This window comes from Oncorhynchus nerka, linkage group LG26 (genome assembly GCF_034236695.1).
Source record: "Oncorhynchus nerka isolate Pitt River linkage group LG26, Oner_Uvic_2.0, whole genome shotgun sequence".
Taxonomy (NCBI): domain Eukaryota; kingdom Metazoa; phylum Chordata; class Actinopteri; order Salmoniformes; family Salmonidae; genus Oncorhynchus; species Oncorhynchus nerka.
In genome coordinates this window covers 33955006-33974844 of record NC_088421.1, presented here as the reverse complement: position 1 = coordinate 33974844, position 19839 = coordinate 33955006, and the positions used below count along the sequence as shown (strand labels likewise).

The 19839-nt window shown below is 42.1% G+C and overlaps 3 protein-coding genes across 6 annotated transcripts in view; all 3 read right to left on the bottom strand.

Annotated features, from left to right (window-relative positions):
• The window catches only part of LOC115128088 (uncharacterized), a 93622-nt gene extending 92367 nt beyond the window's left edge, over window positions 1-1255 (bottom strand). For 3 of the 4 annotated variants that reach the window (XM_065010501.1, XM_065010503.1, XM_065010504.1), the window contains exons 1-4: window positions 1166-1255; window positions 517-658; window positions 285-366; window positions 3-172 (exon numbers count right to left, since the gene is read on the bottom strand). In XM_065010501.1, coding sequence (XP_064866573.1) covers window positions 3-172; window positions 285-366; window positions 517-583 — 319 coding nt within the window. In that variant the 5' untranslated portion in view covers window positions 584-658; window positions 1166-1255. The remainder of the gene's footprint in view (window positions 1-2; window positions 173-284; window positions 367-516; window positions 659-1165) is intronic. The other variant, XM_065010502.1, reaches the window with a different exon arrangement.
• Window positions 1256-1615: 360 nt separating this feature from the next.
• Window positions 1616-13213, bottom strand: LOC135564708 (jupiter microtubule associated homolog 1-like). The gene is made up of 5 exons (XM_065010488.1): window positions 13001-13213; window positions 10512-10651; window positions 7348-7475; window positions 7081-7108; window positions 1616-2148 (listed from the first exon to the last, which is right to left on the bottom strand). Exons 1-5 carry the CDS (start codon window positions 13054-13056, stop codon window positions 2003-2005), a joined length of 498 nt encoding a protein of 165 aa, XP_064866560.1. The 5' UTR covers window positions 13057-13213; the 3' UTR covers window positions 1616-2002.
• Window positions 13214-13872: 659 nt separating this feature from the next.
• On the bottom strand, window positions 13873-19326 carry sumo2b (small ubiquitin like modifier 2b). Its single transcript, XM_065010489.1, has 4 exons — window positions 19222-19326; window positions 16933-17064; window positions 14794-14865; window positions 13873-14510 (listed from the first exon to the last, which is right to left on the bottom strand). Exons 1-4 carry the CDS (start codon window positions 19240-19242, stop codon window positions 14448-14450), a joined length of 288 nt encoding a protein of 95 aa, XP_064866561.1. The 5' UTR covers window positions 19243-19326; the 3' UTR covers window positions 13873-14447.
• Between the last annotated feature and the right edge of the window lie 513 nt (window positions 19327-19839).

The following is a 19839-nucleotide window of genomic DNA, read 5'->3' as shown; positions in this document are numbered from 1 at the left end:
ACCTGTGACATTCAGCATGAAGTTACAATTTGTGACTCCACTGTCAGTGTTCACCACACACCTATACGGACCCTCGTCTTCAGTCTGGGTTTCTTTGACCAACAGGGACACAACTTTGTCTTTCTCATTGGCAGGTGGTATGGAAAGCTGATATTTTGGGTTCAGCTGCATCCTGGGATTGGAGGATTGTTGATTGGATAAGTTGTATTTGAACACAGGTTCACCTTTGTGAAGACCATTCTAGTCCAACCTCCGCCACACGACCAGCTCTATGTTTACATTACCAGGAGATTTCCCATTGAAGTTCACAGAGCACTCTAAGCACTGCATCCTTCCCAGAGTCCACCTGGATGACCTGCTTCAGGACTGTAGTACAGAAAATGTTACATTTGACAAATGTTACATCTGACAAGTGTAGTTTGGATAAAACAAAACTCCTAGACCATTCGTTGTGAGCATTTTGGAAGTTATGGTGTTGGCAAAAGTATTACAAATTGTGCCTGCATAATGCCTTACTTTTGGATGTCTCCATCCCAGTGATGAGGAGAAACATGAGAGTGGACAAGCTGAAGACCAATGCCATGTTAGGGCCTTTCTCCTTAGTAGAAAAACAGGGGTTCTGAGAAACAGTGGTCTCTCCACAGGAAAAGGTTCACACCTGACAACAATCAGTGGTTGAGCCAAATTAAAATCTGAGAGCAACTGTGGATAGCCTGAATAATATGCATTGACTAATACAAGCATGGACTCAACATGCCATTTGTGCTTACTAAGCGAGCAAGGTCAATGTACAAAAAATAAAGTCTCACACTATATACACTCCCAACAATTTAAAGAGTAAACCTAACCCACCAACGTTTTAGCAAAAATCTAATTTGTCAAATAATACTTGTCGACTAACGGTGAAAATCTTACTTACGGGCACTAATCAACAATGCCGAAAACGACATTAGAGATCTAGATAAGATTGGGAATAGAGTTAAAAAAAATAATAATCACTGCATTGCCGAGACAATTGTTCTTAGGTTTACCCATTCAATTGTTGGGAGCATAGTGTGATTTTACTGTTAGTCAACACCTCTACAAACATGTGGGTGTGTCATGCGTTTTTCTAGACTGTTCAGTTACGACCAAAAATTACAACAGCAATAAACAAAATACTTACAATTTGATTCCAATCTCCCTATAGTCCAGTCCAGGTGGCAAATCTCACAAGCTAAGAAAATACTTTCACTTTGATTCCAATCTCCCTATAGTTCAGCCTCATAAGAAAATGACTGTTCCCTGCAGTGGGAAGGAAAATACTTTCACTTTGGGTCCAGGTGGCAGAAGTCATTCCCTCCCTACCACCAAATCAATGTGTTCCAGACAGTATCAGCTCCACCATGTGTCCAGACATTATTTAAAGTGCTTTGGAAGTGTCTTAACATGTAAAAATGGGATTTATCTGTAAAAAACAGGCTGACCAAACCGTTACTCAGATCTTTCACTTATGGCTTCAAATAGTTGGCTTACAGTAAATTATCCGTGTGGTATAACATGCATAACTAAAAACATTTGAGAGCCACATAAAATACATATTTCCTCCAATAAAAATAAAACCAGGAGCAAAATGAACAAATTCATATCAATCTTTATTGTATTTAGAAATTTACGCATCAAATCTTTTTTGAATACTTTTCTTTACCATTTACAACAGGGTGAGAATGAGACAAGCAAAAACATGCCTTTTCCATCAGGCGCAATATAGGCACACTACAGAATGGACTGACATGGGGGAGGGGAAAAAGAGATACATAAAGTGCTTCTGTCAACGGTTCTCTTGAATTAGAAAAAAAGTAAAAACATGAGGGGGTTGGCAGGTAGGGGGGCAAATTCCATGGCTCAGAGGGGACGTGGTGGATTGTATCAGACAGTGGAGAAGAACAGTGGGACTGAGGTGGGGAAGGGGGAAATGGGGGCAATTCTTTCAAAAATAAAAACGTTCCAACAAAACCAGACCTCAACCCAGGATGAGGCTGGACATGCCCCCTGGGGGGTTTCTTCGGCCGGAGGGGGCGGCTGCGTTGGCGGCAACTCCCGAGGGGGCAGAGGGCTGTGGTGCCTCCTCCTTCTGCTCCTTCTCTTCAGGTTCCTCGGGGCAGTCTCCTTTACCACACAACACAGAGGAGACGACACTATCAGGGTCATCACTACCTGGCCCACTGATCAGAGATCTGATATGACTTAGGTTGCGTTTACACAGGCAACCGAACTGATCTTTGGCCCAATTATTGGCAAGAGAGCGGATCTGATTGCTCAAAAAGGACAATTGTGGTAATAAAAAAATGAATAAAATCAGTATTGGGCTGCCTGTGTAAACACAGCCTATGATCTAGCCATGCTAGAGTGGAGAGAGGCACAGCACTTAAACACTTATATCTTCAACAAAAATATTAAAAATGCTGCATGAAACAATTGTAAAGAATATACTGAGTTACATTTCATATGACCCAAAATCAGTCAATTGAAATCTATTATTTAGGCCCTAATCTATGGATCTCACAACTGGGAATACAGATATGCATCTGTTGGTCACAGATACCTTCAAAAGAAATGGGCCTTGGGATCTTGCCATCGAAGCATTACAATTACCATCAGTAAAATGCAATTGTGTTCATTGTCCTTAGCTTATCTGCCTATAACAACCTCGCCACCACAAATGGGGCACATTGTTCACAACCTTGACATTTAGCAAACCACTTGCCCACAAGACACCATACACATGCTCAGTGGTTGGACATACTGCTACATTCCCTAAAATGACATTGGAGGTGGCTTATGGTAGAGAAATTACCATTAAATTATCTGGCTACAGCTCTAGTGGAGATTCCTGCAGTCAGCATGCCAATTGCAAGCTGCCTCAACTTGAGACATCTGGGGCATAGTGACAAAACTCGCCTTTTACTGTCCCCAGCACAAGGTGCACCTGTGTAATGAGCATTCTGTTTAAATCAGCTTCTTGATATGCTACACCTGTCAGGTGGATGGGTTCTCGTCAAAGGAGAAATGCTCACAATAAGGGATGTAAACCAATTTGTTCACAATGAGAGAAGTAAGATATTTCTTCATATGGAACACTTCTGGGATTTTATATTTCAGGTCATGAAACAAACAGTTGACATGTTGCATTTATATTTATGTTCAGTGTAAATATCATCCAAACCTTGAATTGATAGTATATCTGATAACAGTAGCACTTTGGTTGTAGCAAGGACAACCTGATGGGTCCTGCTACCACTTTCCAAATGATAGATGAACAATAGCAGGGGATAGATTCAGAAAAATGTGCATAAATGTACTAGCATAACTCAAATCAAAGCAGATGCAATAAATTGAACTCAACAATCCTCTATGAGGCATCAACATCTGTCAGTCAAACACTTGGGGGGACCAGACAAGATCCTCCCAGGGTCTGCTGCCAGTCCAGTACCACTTCAAGCCCCAGTCTACAGTGCTTAGACAAGACCATAACAGCGGAACGGATGTAGTATCTATTTTTAAATGCACCAAGATGATGTGTGAAGCCTTAACCCTCCATTATCCAAGAACACACTAATGTTTGCAGCACCTGGAAGTTAATAAATAGCCTTGCTCGTCATAGGAACAGCATTATATCATTACAGAACAGATGACTGACCACAGACATTATGAAAGGACACAACTGGATCAAAGAGAATCTGATTGAGTTGACTACAAGGTGTTCCCTACAAATAAAAAGCCTTAATAAAAGCGCTCTATGAGTCATGTGTTGTATAACTGGGACACCAGAGTTTCTCCTGGTTAGATCAACAAGGTCAGGACAAACTTCCCAGGTATGACAAATGTCATTGTTGAAAACAAAGGCCACGTTTAAAAAAGGCTGGAAGGGTGGAATTATCAGAACTGCCACGGTCGACCATGATGCCATTCATAACTAATGGGAGTCATGCACTGCTGTTTACAGACAGCTGAGAGAACGAGGAATGTGGAATCTTTCCTTCCAGTCTGGTAGGGACTTCTTTTAAGTGGCGCCTCTTCAAAAAGACTTCAATGAGATTCATCATTGGAAACTAAATGATTTTAGTAGCAGTCAAAGGTTTGAACACACCTACTCATTCAAGGGTTCCTTTATTTTCACTATAGTAAAGTAAATAGTAATGGTAAAGACAAAATATTAAATGGCATATGAAATCATGTAGTTAAAAAGTATATTTTTCAAGACCCTGTATTTCAAAAATAATTCGTAAAAATCCAAATAACTTCACAGATCTTAATTGTAAAGGGTTACAACACTTTCCCATGCTTGTTCAATGAACCATTAACAATTCATGAACATGCACCTGTGGAACGTCTGTTAAAACACTAACAGCTTACATACGGAAAGAAATTAAGGTCACAGTTATGAAAGCTTAGGACACTAAAGAGGCCTTTCTACTGATTCTGGAAAAACACCAAAAGAAAGATGGCCAGGGTCACTGCTCATCTGCGTGATAGTGCCGTAGGCATGCTGCAAGGAGGCATGTGGCCTGCAGATGTGGCCAGGGCAATAAATGGCAATGTTCGTACTGTGACGCCTAAGACAGCGCTACAGGGAGACGTACGGACAGCTGAACGTCCTCGCAGTGGCAAACCACGTGTAACAATACCTGCACAGGATCTGTAAATCTGAACATCACACCTGCGGGACAGGTACAGGATGGCAACAACTGCCCGAGTTACACCAGGAACGCACAATCCCTCCATCAGTGCTCAGACTGTCCGCAATAGGCTGAGAGAGGCTGTACTGAGCGCTTGTAGGCCTGCTGTAAGGCAGGTCCTCACCAGACATCACCGGCAACAATGTCACCTATGGGTACAAACCCACCGTCGCTGGATCAGACAGGACTGGCAAAAAGCGCTCTTCACTGACGAGCTGCGGTTTTGTCTCACCAGGGGTGATGGTCGGATTTGCGTTTATCGTCGAAGGAATGAGCACTACACCGAGGCCTGTACTCTGGAGCGGGATCGATTTGGAGGTGGAGAGTCAGTCATGGTCTGGGACGGTGTGTCACAGCATCCTCGGACTGAGCTTGTCGTCATTGCAGGCAATCTCAACGCTGTGCATTACAGGGAAGACATCCTCCTCCCTCACGTGGTACCCTTCCTGCAGGCTCATCCTGACATGACCCTCCAGCATGACAAGGCCACCAGCCATACTGCTCATTCTGTGCGTTATTTACTGCAAGACCGGAATGTTAGTGTCCTGCCATGGCCAGCGAAGAGCCCGGATCTCAATCCCATTGAGCACGTCTGGGACCTATTGGATCGGAGGGTGAGGGCTAGGGTCATTCCCCCCAGAAATGTCCAGGAACTTGCAGGTGCCTTGGTGGAAGAGTGGGGTAACATCTCACAGCAAGAACGGGCAAATCTGATGCAGTCCATGAGGAGATGCACTGCAGTACTTTATGCAGCTGGTGGCCACACCAGATACTGACAGTTACTTTTGACGCCCCCTTTATTTCAGGGACACATTATTCAATTTAGGTTAGTCACATGTCTGTGGAACTTGTTCAGTTTGTGTCTCAGTTGTTGAATCTTATGTTCATACAAATATTTACATGTTAAGCTTGCTGAAAATAAAACGCGTTGACAGTGAGAGGATGATTCTTTTTTGCTGAGTTTTAGATACTTCAAAGTAGCAACCCTTTGCCTTGACAGCTTTGTACACTTGACATTCTCTCAACCAGCTTCACCCGGTATGCTTTCCCCAACCGTTTTGAAGGAGTTCCCACATCTGCTCAGCACTTGTAGGCTGCTTTTCCTTCACTCCGCAGTCCAACTCATCCCAAACCATCTCAATTGGGTTGAGGTCAAGTGATTGTGGAGGCCAGGTCATCTGATACAACGCTCCATCACTCTCCTTCTTGGTCAAATAGCCCTTACACAGCCTGGAGGTGTGTTGGGTTATTGTCCTGTTGAAAAATAAATGATAGTCCCACTAAGGTCAAACCAGATGGGATGGCGTATTGCTGCAGAATGCTGTGGTAGCTATGCTGATTAAGTGTGTCTTGAATTTTAAATAAAATCAGACCGTGTCAGCAGCAAAGCGCCTCCACGCTTCATGCTGTGAGCCACACATGCGGAGATACTCTGTTCACCTACTCTGCGTCTCACAAAGGCACGGTGTTTGGAACCAAAAATGTAAAATCTAGACTCATCAGACGAAAGGACAGACTTCCACTGGTCCAATATGCATTGCTCCTGATTCTTGGCCCAAGTAAGTCTCTTATTGGTGTCATTTAGTAGGTGTTTCTATGCAGCAATTCGACCATGAAGGCCTTATTCACGCAGTCTCCTCTGAACAGTTGATGTTGAGATGTGTCTGTTAATCGAACTCTGAAGCATTTATTCCGGCTGCATTTTCTGAGGCTGGTAACTCTTATGAACTTATCCTCTGCAGCAGAGGTAACTCTGGGTCTTCATTTCCTGTGGCGGTTCTCATGAGACAGTTTCATCATAGCACTTCATTGTTTTTGCGACTGCACTCGAATAAACTTTAAAAGCTCTTAATTTTCCAGATTAACACATGAAAGTCAGTCAAAGTAATAGACTGTCGTTTCTCTTTGCTTATTTGAGCTGTTCTTGTCATAATATGGACTTGGTATTTTACCAAATAGGGCCATCTTCTGTATACCACCCCTACCTTGTCACAACACAACTGATTGGCTCAAACACATTAAGGAAAGAAATTCCACAAAATAACTCATAGAAAGGCACACCTGTTAATTGAAATGCATTCCAGGTGACTACCTCATGAAGCTGGTTGAGAGAATGCCAAGAGTGTCTACTTTGAAGAATCTCAAATATTAAATATATTTGTTTAACACATGTTTGGTTACTACATGATTCCATATGTGTTATTTCACAGTTTTGATGTGTTCCCTATTATTCTACAATGTAGAAAATAGTCAAAATAAAGAAAATCCTTGAATGAATAGGTGTCCAAACTTTTGACTGGTACTGTACATAAATACCATATATTAAAATACTGACATTCGAAATGGAACCAGAGATACTTACCATTGTTTGCCTGCTGGCACTCCTCAACCTGTCAGATGGAGAATAATAACAGTCAGCATTTTACTTTATTTTGGCTGAGTCATTTTACTACATCAACAGCATTTAAGTCAGTTCAAAAACACAGGACTGAGAATCACTGAAAACCATCCATGACAGCAGACTTGTAGAAACCAAGTCAAGTGTCTTACCAGTGGAAAACACACACATTACATCTATGAATAAAACAATGGCCGACATATGTCAATGTCAGTGACCCCTCACCCTTACCCCTAAAGGAACGTTGATGGAGGTGATGACCTCGTCTGTCTCATTGTTTTTAGGGAAGAGGAGCGGCTGCTGGCACCGTCTAAGGGGGGCGGATGGTTCTCCGCACAGAGTACCCTTGGCCGTCCCGCCTACGGAGAGAAACACCCAGTTAATAAGTGAGGACTCAGTTCACAAATGAGTCAGAAGGAGATGACCTCACTACTAGAGTTCTGTAAAGCAGACCTCCTCCAGGAGAGCTACCTCCTGTAGGTTTTCCAGCACACCTGATTCTACTAATTAGCTGCTGACCAGGACCTTGATGAACTGACTCAGTTGAGTAACACAACAGGGTTGGAGTAATAGCCTGCATACACAGTAGCTCTCTGAGAGAAGGGTTTAGGTCAGTGATAGGGACTAGTGTTAGGCCTAATGATAGTTAATGGAGTGTCAATGCTAGAAGTGCTAATAAAAACATTACAGTTTCTTTACGGTTTGTTTCCACTTTATATTTCATTGATCAAAACAAACGTATTCACTGGCCGGATTTTACAATTTGGTTGAATGGGTCTAAATGGATTAAAGACTGGTGTGGAAGGCTGGTAATAGTTTGCTTTACCATCTTGATTTGTGGTGCATTCCTGTTTTAGTGGAACTGAGTGACTAACATGTAGTATGGCAATGTTTTTACTGAGCATAATACTGCTAGGAACTATTTGCCAAGATGACATGAGAAAATGCAGACAACCACTAATGCAAACAAATCCGATGGCCTACCTATCAGTCTCAGACAGATACCAACAGACCAAGCAGCAAAGCAAGCCAGTGGATGTAGGCTAATCCAGACAAATGCTGAGCCAAAACTCATAGGCTAACCCACATACCCCACTCAGCGAAAAGGCATTTTGGCCAACATTTAAGCTAGGCTACAGTCCCATACAAACTCCCACTGAGCAACAACTGTAGAGCAGAAACAATGGGAAGTCAACAGATTGGTCTACCTGACATCTATGACTAGAAGGAACAAACGCCAGACAAAGGGATGATTCTTGGTCAATATATCACTGCTTGTTAATGAAGTGAGAGGAGAAAGCATTGTGAAGTAGTGGCACAGTGACTCAACAAGGTTTCCTTTATTATGGCTCTGCATCGGTTTATCAGGCCCTGCTGAATGACTGCTTTACTGCTTTTACATTAGCCTTGGTAATGGGACATAAACCGTGGACATGGCCAATAAGTGATGCTTTAATTGACTATAGTGCCATTACATTTCAATTAAACATTCAGATTGATATAGACCTACAGATAGCTGTACAATGTTAAGCTGAAACAACTGGATTTTTGGCCATTATGTAGGAAGTACTTCATGACCAAATCTTCACCCGGATTATTTTTTATGGAGTGTAATTCCAATATGTGCGTCACAGTTCCCATTTCTGAGGCTAAAAGATAAACAGGCAGAGATAAGTCACACTGGTTCAGTGGCTTGTTATGAAGCTCAGTACTTTATTTAACGAGGCAAGTCAGTTAAGAACAAATTCTTATTTACAATGATGGCCTACGGTACTGCTCTGACTGCAGAATGGCTTGTGTGGGGCTGGGAGTTGGCCCCTGAATAAAACCCACTAAAGATCATCTCGAGGCCATGGTGAGTTTAACCGGGCATCACCAGAAAAGGCTATGGCAAAAGCAATGTAAGCAGAGGCCAACGGCTGAATTTAAATACCACAATGCTACATATAATTCTACTACACCAAGTGGGTGGAACTTCACAACCAAATATGTCATTATGGTTGTGTAAAGTAAGTATGATCATACATGTTGAGGACTAGTTCACCATTTTACAACTTGACGATAGATTGTTCCTCACTCTGAAAGTAGTCTATGAGCCAGGAGAAACTAATTCATGGTTCAGTTCTTTAGACTGACACAAGCAATGGAAGTGATGGGGGCATGCGAGCACGTTTCTATAATTCTATTTTTTTTAAAAAGGCCAAATCACCTTTAGGTAACATCAAACAAAATATGGAGTTGATTTGAATTCAGGTGATTTTGACATTTTGTAGTGGCTGAGGTTAGCTGAAGTTTGTAGTGGCTGTAAAGAAAACTGAACAACAGATTGATGTTTTTGTCTAGGCCCAGACTACTTTCAGGGTGAGGAACCATCTAACAAAGTTGTAAAATAGTGAACTACTCCTTTAAGTATATATTCATGCATGGTCATGCATTCTAACATCAAGATTAGTGACCTCCCGTGACTATCCTTGAAGTTGAAGACCAAAGAAACAACGATACATTGTTGGCTATCTTCTACATTTCCAGATTGTGATGTCATTAGGCAAACAGCAGCCTAAGACAACATCATATAGCCTACTAACAGAGAAAACAGTGCATGCAATCCAAGAATATCCCGACCTAAACACACCAGAAAATCCATGTATATTCATGGAAATATATCGACTAATGCAATTTTAATTAAATATAGGCTAGCCTAGACCAAGTACTCAACTTCCAGACGAGACGGCACTGAAGCCAACCTAACCAAATAATCCAGGTGTATCCATTGAAATGTGCATACCATGACACCGGTCGTTTGTCTGAACTGAACTTGAACCTAGCCTGAGACAATGTGGAATAGCAGGAAGGCAGTGTGTGAACACTGCATGCAGCTGTCGGCTCCGAAGGTCAGAGGTTACAGTTAACACACACACCACATTCTCCACACTTCATGCGTGGGCACAGATACGCCACTACAACAGTAAATGGATTACTACATTGAGGTGATGCGATTGTTAAAACATGTGAGATCAGTTCCTACCACACCCTTCTTTTACATGTGTAGGTGTACACTACTAGAGCCAGGGAGGGTCAGCCAGATCCAGCCTGACAGACAGAGGTGGCTCCCCCATCAACAAGTCAGTCTATGTAGGTCAGGTGGAAAAACAGTACACTATGCACATTATCCAACGTGATTGACTGGAGTCTGGACACTGATTGAATGAATGCCCACATAGATTTACCCCAAAGGGTCTTTGTCAGCATGATTCTCATTTTGGGCCCATTGTTCGAGCACTCAATGTGTGTGGGTATTCTTTTGCCATGCCACATTTTTGTACCCTGCCCCAGTGGATGTTTGTTGGATGTGTGCGTACACTGGTTCTGAACCAATGTGAGTAGCTAGGAAGTACCGGGTGGGTTGCTCCTCCGATGGGCGTGGGGATCGTCGGGCTCTAGGAAAATGTTGGAGCCCATTTTGTTCTTGCGTACAGGGGGGGTTTCGTCTGTGCCGAACGATATGTTGGAGGCCCCGCCCGGCGGCCGCAGCACCCTGCAGGACAACAAAGGGAGGGTCAGGACTGTCATTTGACTGACTGCCACACACACTATTGAACTGACACCCCCCCTCCCAGGACATGCTAAATACACAAAGACCACGTCACACACTAGTGATCAGCGGCAGCACTGCTGAAATCATTACACAACAAATACAAACATATTGCTCTGAGGCCACACAGACACCTCATTGCTCCAGTCCCCTCTTTCTCTCCATTCACAGTAGGGTCCACTCCCTAAGCCCCAGCTGTCAGACCGAGGGATACTCACAATCTCTCCTGGCTACAGCTGACTCCACGCGCCTGCAATCTGCCAGGCTAGCCAGTCGCTGATTTGAGCTCGGCAGAAATTCCGCAGCAGTTACACATGGGATGGCTATCATTCCACACAGCATAGCCGTTCCAACATTTGATTGGAGAAATCTAAGCTAGATCATGGTTGGACATGGCCTGCGCTTAAGCACATGGAACAATGTCAAGGTAAAAGAAAACATCAGATAGACTTAATATGTGATCTGAATAGCAAAAAGGCAAGAGAGGATAACCACAGCCCACAAAGCCCACTTCCAAACCGACATTCTTTCCTCCTAGCGAACAGAAGGGTCACAAGAATGAGAAGGAAAGCCTTTTTCCCCCTTGACTAAGGACAGTCGGGTGGAGGAATTGATGCGTTTGCAGAGCCATTCCCCAACCCCTCCTCCCCTCTATTCAGCTCCAGACTGCTGAATGCACCAGCTGACACCAGGCAGCTGTCCAAAGGCAGACGGGATACAAAAATCAACTGTCCTCCCACCATGGGGTAAAAAAAAACAAGACAGTGGCGAGATGAAAGAACTGGATTTGGTTATTGCTGGTGCTGTATGTATGCCACGATTAGTTCATGTCCAAAGCAGACTTGTTAACCCTTGTGTGATAGCTAAGATGAGCTCATGCTTTCCACTAGGCTGAAAAGAGAAAAGGCTATATGAGACCCCACCCAACAATGAAACGGCAAATATTTCCTGTGAGAGGCACTGTGGTTAGAAAAGTGGGACAACTCGACAGTTGTGCAACAGTAACGTTAGATTGATTGAAAAGATAGCGAGCCTGATGCTGTCACATATATTGAAAGCCTTTGATGACCTTATCTGCTATTACCAAAGGCTGCCAAAGTTGGATTGCTGCTGTCGGGAAAGCCTGCATTTCTAGACTGGTCAGCAGTAGGGCCGACCAAGATGGCTAAAGCAAGGATGAACCGAGCAAAGATTTGCAGGCTTAGCTAAGCCCCCCCACCCAAGTAAAACCCGCATTAGCCACCAATTAGTCGACAGCGTAGCTAGCTGGAATACAAATACCGGAAATAATGGTTATGATTTCACCGTTGGACTACTTGTAGCAAAACTATCCAGCCCAAAACGGTGTTACAGCTCACGTTTTGGGTTAACAACGAAATAGCCTATTGTCCGGCCTGCCCGAAACGCAACACGGGTTGATAAAACGGACTATTTTTCTTCCCCATGACATCCAGCCGCCGCAAAGGCAGGAGGTCCCATACTATAGCATGAATGCACGCGGTGCATCAGTTTTTCTGGCAGTGAAACAAAGTTGAATGCGTGCAGACCCTTGGCCTCAAATAAGTCCTCAAAACGTAGACAATAAATATTTTAAAAGGATTTAATTAACTCCTAATAAATTGTTTGGGTCAGCCGTATTCTTAGAAACATCCATAAAAGGAGCTAAACTTGGCATGTAGGCAAATCTAGCTACCTAACTAACAAGTTACCCAGTTTGGGGGCACCAGAGGCCTACAGACTATAGGGTTTGGAGCTTGCAAACGAAGAGCAAGTGCTTGTTTTTGCAAATAAAAGTGTTACGCGACAGCTGAGCTTGCTGTTAGCCAGAATGTGAGCTAGCAATCCATATCAGTCACTAGTTAGCGAAGTAGACAAGTTAACAAAACAAGTTGCAGTCCAGACAGACAACTACTATAGATAGCTATGTGATTAGCGAAGTTGTCCTCAAATTGTCCATTCTGTTTAAATGTGTCCTGATGCCAAGTCCTTTACACTAAACAGCTCATTTTCAAAGCTAAATCCCAACTTCCACTAACGCCACGGGCCTCTGGTGTGGTAGATGGAATCGCTAGCAGTAGTAACCAGGTCGCTGATGCCGCTACTAGCCCAAATGCCCTCTTCACACCATCATATCAGCTAATTACACTGACAAATTGTGCCATTAATACAATTTAGCTAAATCAGGAAAAATAACCCGCCCAACAACTGGACGGTTAGCTTCCAATACTGGCTGGTAAGTGGATCCCATTTTCTTTTGTTTGTCCATGAAGATTTTTCGGATTTCATTTTTACCTGGAACTGCTTTTCGCACCGGGATCCATCCCTTGAAATGTTTTTGTCGTCGTCATTTCGACTGTCTAATTCACTACTTTCGTATTTCGATATGTAACACGGTAAACTACAAAAATGTGATTTTCTAAATCCTCCGCAGGACACACAGAAACTGAAATACTGACTCCACCCGACTGAGCGCCCGAGAGACCAGAAGGAAGAGCGCAGCGACAAGTTATCCCAGCCCATAAGTCGCAGCCCACCTCAGTTCCACTCGCTCTGGTTGGACGGACCCTTACCGACCCTCTTTCTGGTTGGTGGCACATATACCACCAGTCGACGTCAATCGTTTTTCTTTGAAAGGCAACATTCTCCCCCCTGTGCGAAGCAATTGTCTCAAAAAGTCACCTTAAATCACATTAAGTGCTATTTTACTACCCGTTTCATTCCCATTCTGTATCTTATATTAGTTCTTGATTTAGATAAAAATGTTGTCAGTATCTTTACAGTATCAATATGTTATCCAATGATGATGAGTATGGACACAATGTTACTCAAGAGTTACTATACTTGTTTGGCTTGTCTTCATACAATAGTCCCACTGTCCTAACATCCTCTCTCCCCATTTTGAGTGACTCTTTACACTGACAGTGCCAACATTGCTACGTTGTATTTTATACAGTCAGTGGAGATCATCAAGCTTTACAGTTCAATCACTGTGTTGGTTTTTCGCTGATAAAATCTCCATAATTATGTTTTCATACTGAAAAGGGGGATTGGTGAGCATGAGCTGTTGTACGCACAAGGACGCACTCTTAAAATGAATGATTACAAATATTTTCACCAGTTTTAATGACCCAGTCACCCACGAAACAGAGACAAAATAAATTGAGTTTGGTTAAAAAGAGAGAATAACTTTATTTTAACAAGACATTTATGAGACAATACAGATGTTTACCTGGACTAAAACATCTCTTCAGGGTTTCCTTATTACAAGCATGGCCTAGTCAAACTATGTTCAAGACATGTTTCATTCTACACAACCACTACTATATAAAAAAGATATAAAACCAATTTTCTGAAACCGACAACAGAAAATTAAGTTGAATAACAAACCAGTCTTATTCTCAAACAGTCAATGGGTGGAAAATAGCTTTTCTTGATCTCTGAATAAGTGAACCAACAAGTCACCAAAACAATGGACTTTTTAAGAGCTGGATCTTGTTGCGTTTATTCGCAGCACACCTTGTATGAATGTTACTCAAATCTGAGTTGTTTTAGCGGAGGTTGTTTATGTACAAAACAGGAAGGAAACAAAGGCAAGAATGAAAACACTATACATCAACAGTTATGTATAACTGTGAGCAGGACGTCTTCCGCATGGTATTGGTTCTGTGGTGGAAAATGGGACAAGCTGCAAAGCAGCCGTCTGGGGGGTGGAGGAAGATGTGGGGGAGTACTTGACATGCTAGTAGAGGCCTCCTGTCTGTTGCTGGAAAACGTCGATCGTATCTTCATCCTCCATTTCCAACTGTCAGGAAAAAGGAAGGAAATTAAGTCAATTTGATATAAAACCCGATTTCATTAGATGACATGGCATTCATGACAAAAATGTACATAAATTAGCCGTGAATGGAAAACTTTCGTTAGAAGACATTTTGCATTTAACATTCTTTTGACATGCACAAATGTTCATTGGTATTCTCAAAACAGGGAGGAACGTCTAATGTATTATTGCTGGAATGGTGTTGTTCAAGCGAAATAGAGTGAATTGATGTAACAAATCAGTTCCTCCCATGAGACTCCAGGATTACCTGTGCAGGTGTGTCTGTCTCGTTTATAGGCTGTCCATCGAACCGGAACCGGATTTGCCTAATTGTCAACCCCTACAGACACAGACACACAGATACTAAATTCCATTAAACTGTCTGGCACAAAACAATCTCTCCAAGTAAAATGTCCAAAGAAAACAACGTTTTCCCAACCCTTGCCAAGCAATCCATTAATAGTGTACGGCACTGAGGAAGCAAGGTTAGCCATTCCTTTAAAAACTCCTGTCGCTTCTCTACTTTGTGAATGAAAACACTGCAGAAAGGAAGGGATAAGGAGATAGGGAAGGGCGTTACTATATTGCCACTCCATATCCACGTTGGCCGACATCATTTTTATCAGATAAAGGAAGAAACAACAGGATAGGGAGGGAAGTGGCTTCTACTCAACAAAGCCTGTAGAGCCTGGCCTACTTCCATGACTTCACTGGTCTAAAGAGACACACAAGATCCATTATGGGTGGGCACGCACACAAGCACACACAGCATTGAGATTAGGCCTGGGCAAGCCTGGATAAGACAGGCCTAGCACTAGAGAGCAAAGGCTCAGTTGCTACATCTCTGCCTCCATCTCTACATCTCTGTACTTGCCAGTGCAAGCAGCATGAACACAATAATTCAAAAAGACATGTAGAACAGAACAGCTCCAAGTACACAAGGGAAGAGAACAAAAATACCTTTGATATGTTGGGAGAATCCAAAGCCAAGAACCCTATTTTAAAAGTACTTATTAGGTAATGCAGTGTAAATCCCCTCAATTAGCCTGTAAGCTCATAAATAGCACAGATCAGATTGGCCATAATGATCCAGCAGTAAGGCTTAGTATTTACTAATCAGCCTACAGCCAGAGAGATAGGCAAGTTAAGCTTAAGCCTTACTAATGCACATTGCATTGAATATGACAAGTACATTTGGTGCATATTAAAATAAAGGGTATTTGACCAAATACAAAGTGTTTCAAGAACTAAAATCAGAAGAGTGGACAGTACAGAGTCATTACTAAATTACATTTTAGTCATTTAGCAGACGCTTTTATCCAGAGCGACTTACAGGAGCAATTAGGGTTAAGAGCCTTGCTCAAAGACACCAAAAATATATTTCACCTATTCAGCCCGGGGATTCGAACCAGCGACCTTCCAGTTACTGGCCCAACGGTCTTAACCACACATAGAGCTGGACACTGGAATAATGAGGACGATGAAAAGGAAGATGATAATATGATGAAGACAACACAGCCCATAGCGCTCGTCTCCTGTCACAGACAATGTAGACTACATCTGACAGTGAACAGATCAAAGAGATACAAGTGTATAAAAGGGTGCATGTATTGTTCTCTCTTCAATGAGTTTCCTTGTCCTCAATGGATAATATGAGCTGTCATCTTTCATCAACCCCTGTATTCCCATAGTTAGGGTCAGGACTTTTTTCAGGTCAGGTCATTAGGGAAAGGTTTGTGGGCCCATAGTCATTAAGCATCTCAGAGTTCAAGTTTATTAGTCATATACCTTTACACATGACGTACGTGGAGTACACAGTGCAAATACATGCTTAATTACAGGTTCACCTCTCGACAACAGGAAAGTAATTAAGTAAATAAAAGACTACTAAAAAAGAAAACTCAATAAATAAGAACGAGGATTAAAATGTTACTAAGATACAAGGAGGCACTCAAACGAATTGAAGTAGGATATTTACAAATGTGCCAGGGAATTGTGCAATACAGTGTGCGATAATAAATTGTAAATAGACATTGTGCAGGAATATGAATCATTCCTCTTCCTCTCTGGAGGAGAATGATGACATAGGACCACTTTTGACTTGGCCCGTTTAGATCACAATGAATAAATGACATGGACAGAGCGGGACCTGATCCTTGATCAGCACTCCCACTCTGAGACACTTTATGAATACTGGCCCTGGCCCTATGTATAGGGTAGAGGTGCTGCTAGTTGCTTATGGCTTGGCCTCTGTCCAGAAACCACCTCTACCCCCTCGGCACATTATGCAGATTCAAAAGGACTTGATAGGTATAACCAATATGGTAGTAGCTCAACCTTTCCCTCTGATACCGCTGCTGATGTTGTGCACTCAGTGGCATCATCATGGTTGCCATGTCAGACTCACCTGTCTCTCACAGTACGCCTTCATGAGTTTGCTGAGCGGCGTGTGTCTCTTGATCTTGAACTGCACTACCGACCCATCCTGTCCCGCCACCTTCAGGTTTATGTGGTCGTTGTTTTCTGTTTTCACTCCCTCCTGATGGACACAACAAACATTGGGGGTGTATTCAGTGAGATGAAACGCAGATACTGTATAAATGTAATGTCTAGAATTACCATGATACCCACTATTACATGTGACAAATAATCAAGAATGTTAAAAGTCGAATAGTCCACCTAATTTCAGTTTAAGTGACAACAAAAGCAAGAATAGTGTAGAGAATTATTATACCATTTAAACCGCTGTGAAATATCTTTTCCATAACCAAAAATATAGTATTTTCAGTTGTTTGAAGCTGGTGTACAAAAGTAAAAAAGTAAAAGACTAAAAACTAAACTGAAGAATGGGAAGCATAGAAATAGCACACATAACAGATTTAACACTTCTTAGACTTGCTTTCAATGAGAATGACATATCTATAACTCACATTTCTATGTGAATTTTGTCAGGTCACCCAAAAAGTGACATATTGCAGCTTTAAACATGGCTAGCTCATATAGACAAACACTGAATACAATATAAGGTAACCTAGCTGCTTTTAGAAACGCTAGTATTTACACACTAGGGTTGATGGGAATTAGCTTGCAAAAAACAGAATAGTCCGCCAAAAGCCAGAAGTTAAATAAAATTAACTTCATCTTACTCTGCCGATTGTCTGTAGGCTTCGACCTTATGTTAAAAACAAACATCTAATGGAACGTATAATTAAACACTTTCCAAACGTGGATCTGTTGTCGACCCATGCAGTTCCTCAGCGAGGTCAGTTCCTCTCTGCTTACCTCATGTCAAAATAAAAGTTCTTGCTATCTTTTGTGCTGGTATGGGGCCGTGCAGGACTTTTATTTTGACACGAGGTAAGGGGAGAGTAATTGGGTCTACAATAGACCCACGTTTGGAAATTCTGAATGTTCTATTAGATGTTTTTTCCTCAATGTCCCCTCTGCATAAAGACCAGCCCTACAGACAATCAACAGAGTAAGTTGAAATTGAATTTTATTTAACTTCTGTATTCTTGCAGACTATTCCATTTTTTTGCAAGGTAATTCCTAGTAACGCTACTGTGTGAATACTAGTGTGTGAATACTAGTGTGTGAATAGTAGTGTGTGAATACTAGCGTTGATAAAAGCAGCTAATGTTAACCTTGCCTGGGACGATCAGATACAAATGTTGCTTGGCTGATACAGTTGATGCAAAGCAAATTATCAGTCAGGTCCCAGGCTAATGGCAACCTTGATATGACCATCATTGATTTTAGGCCAGCAGAAACATTTACACAGAGTATTTGTCAGCAGTGTACTGTCTGAATATAAGCAGTTTCTGAACAGTGAAAATAGACCAAATATTTAAAGTTTTATAGAACACTTACAAGGGCCTTGGATAGCTCAGCAGTGACATGCAAGTTAATCTGTCTTGACTATTATTTACTTGTTCTAAAAGTCATGGCGCTGTGGCAATGTAATGAGACAAGAAGTGTTTTTGAACAATGTTTAGTCTACAGAGTGGAATTTATCATGCTTGACTACAGGATAGGTGCTTTACACATTCTGGAATTCATCCAAATGAGGACACATATTAAACATGTATGTGTCAAACATCTGATCATTGGTCAACACACACACACACACACACACACACACACACACACACACACACACACACATTGATGCATTTCAAAATATTGATCATACTTTTACACATGAAAACACATAGGAGTAAAACATGGTTTTTAACACTGTCTCAGTCACACCCTTTCACTCATTTGTAACATTCTGTGATAGCTGGCTCCATAAGCAGATGAGAGGGACCCTTGCTGTAGCCATGAATGAATGTAACAAGTTTGTAACTGAAGAAATTGACAAAGTGATGACTGATACAACCACTTGGATCTGAACTGAGTTTGTCAGATTACATTTGCAAATACACAAGATTAAGAACTGAAGAGAGTGCATGCATTGCTTACTGTCATGTTCAGCTAGCAAACGCTAGTTGGCTGCGATTCAAGCAGCAAGCCACGCGCCCATGCAGGCGCGTGCACAGGTCTTCCGGTGTCTCCAATGGAGTACTTGCATTTTCAAAACTTGAGTCTACTAAGATCTCAAGTAAGGAAATATTACATGTACATTTTTCCTTAGTTCTATTTGAGTTATGTATGTAAAAAAAAATGTGATGAGATGTAAGATAAAGCAACTCACCTTAGGTTTCTCGTCAGCCATGGTTACTCTATTTGCGCTTCTCTACGCCGCCACACAACGAATAGACGTGTACGCGCACGTACCCGCTCCCGATTAAAATACCGGCCTTGCGTGCGCGATCACAAACACATGCTCGTGCCCTGTACTTCACATTCATTGGCCAACCTTGGTCACAGGGTAAGATGTTGAGCTCTGGCAGAGGGCGGGAATGTCGTAATGCGCGTTTCTGTAACACGTGCACGCGCATTTATAACACGTTCCCTTTTGTTTTGTTTTATGAAAATATTCACCGAAAACGTCCTAATGCTTTGATGTTAACCGTGCCATTGCTGTACATTTGCGCAATAAAAATCAGGTTATTTAAGGAAGTGTACTGAAAGGTCAATGTTTGGGAATTTAAACCATTCTGGAATTTTGTCATGGAAGAGAGGACTGATCCTCAGTAGCCATCTTGTTTTTATAGACCATAACATTCAGCCAACAAATTATGCAGTTGTACCACAGATGGAACAATGAAATATTTGGTTGTACAGTACTTGTACCAAAATAGACATGATCCAGCAAGAAACTAATGTTGCCCACACAGTATTGGATGGATGTTGATAAAGTCCAGAATGG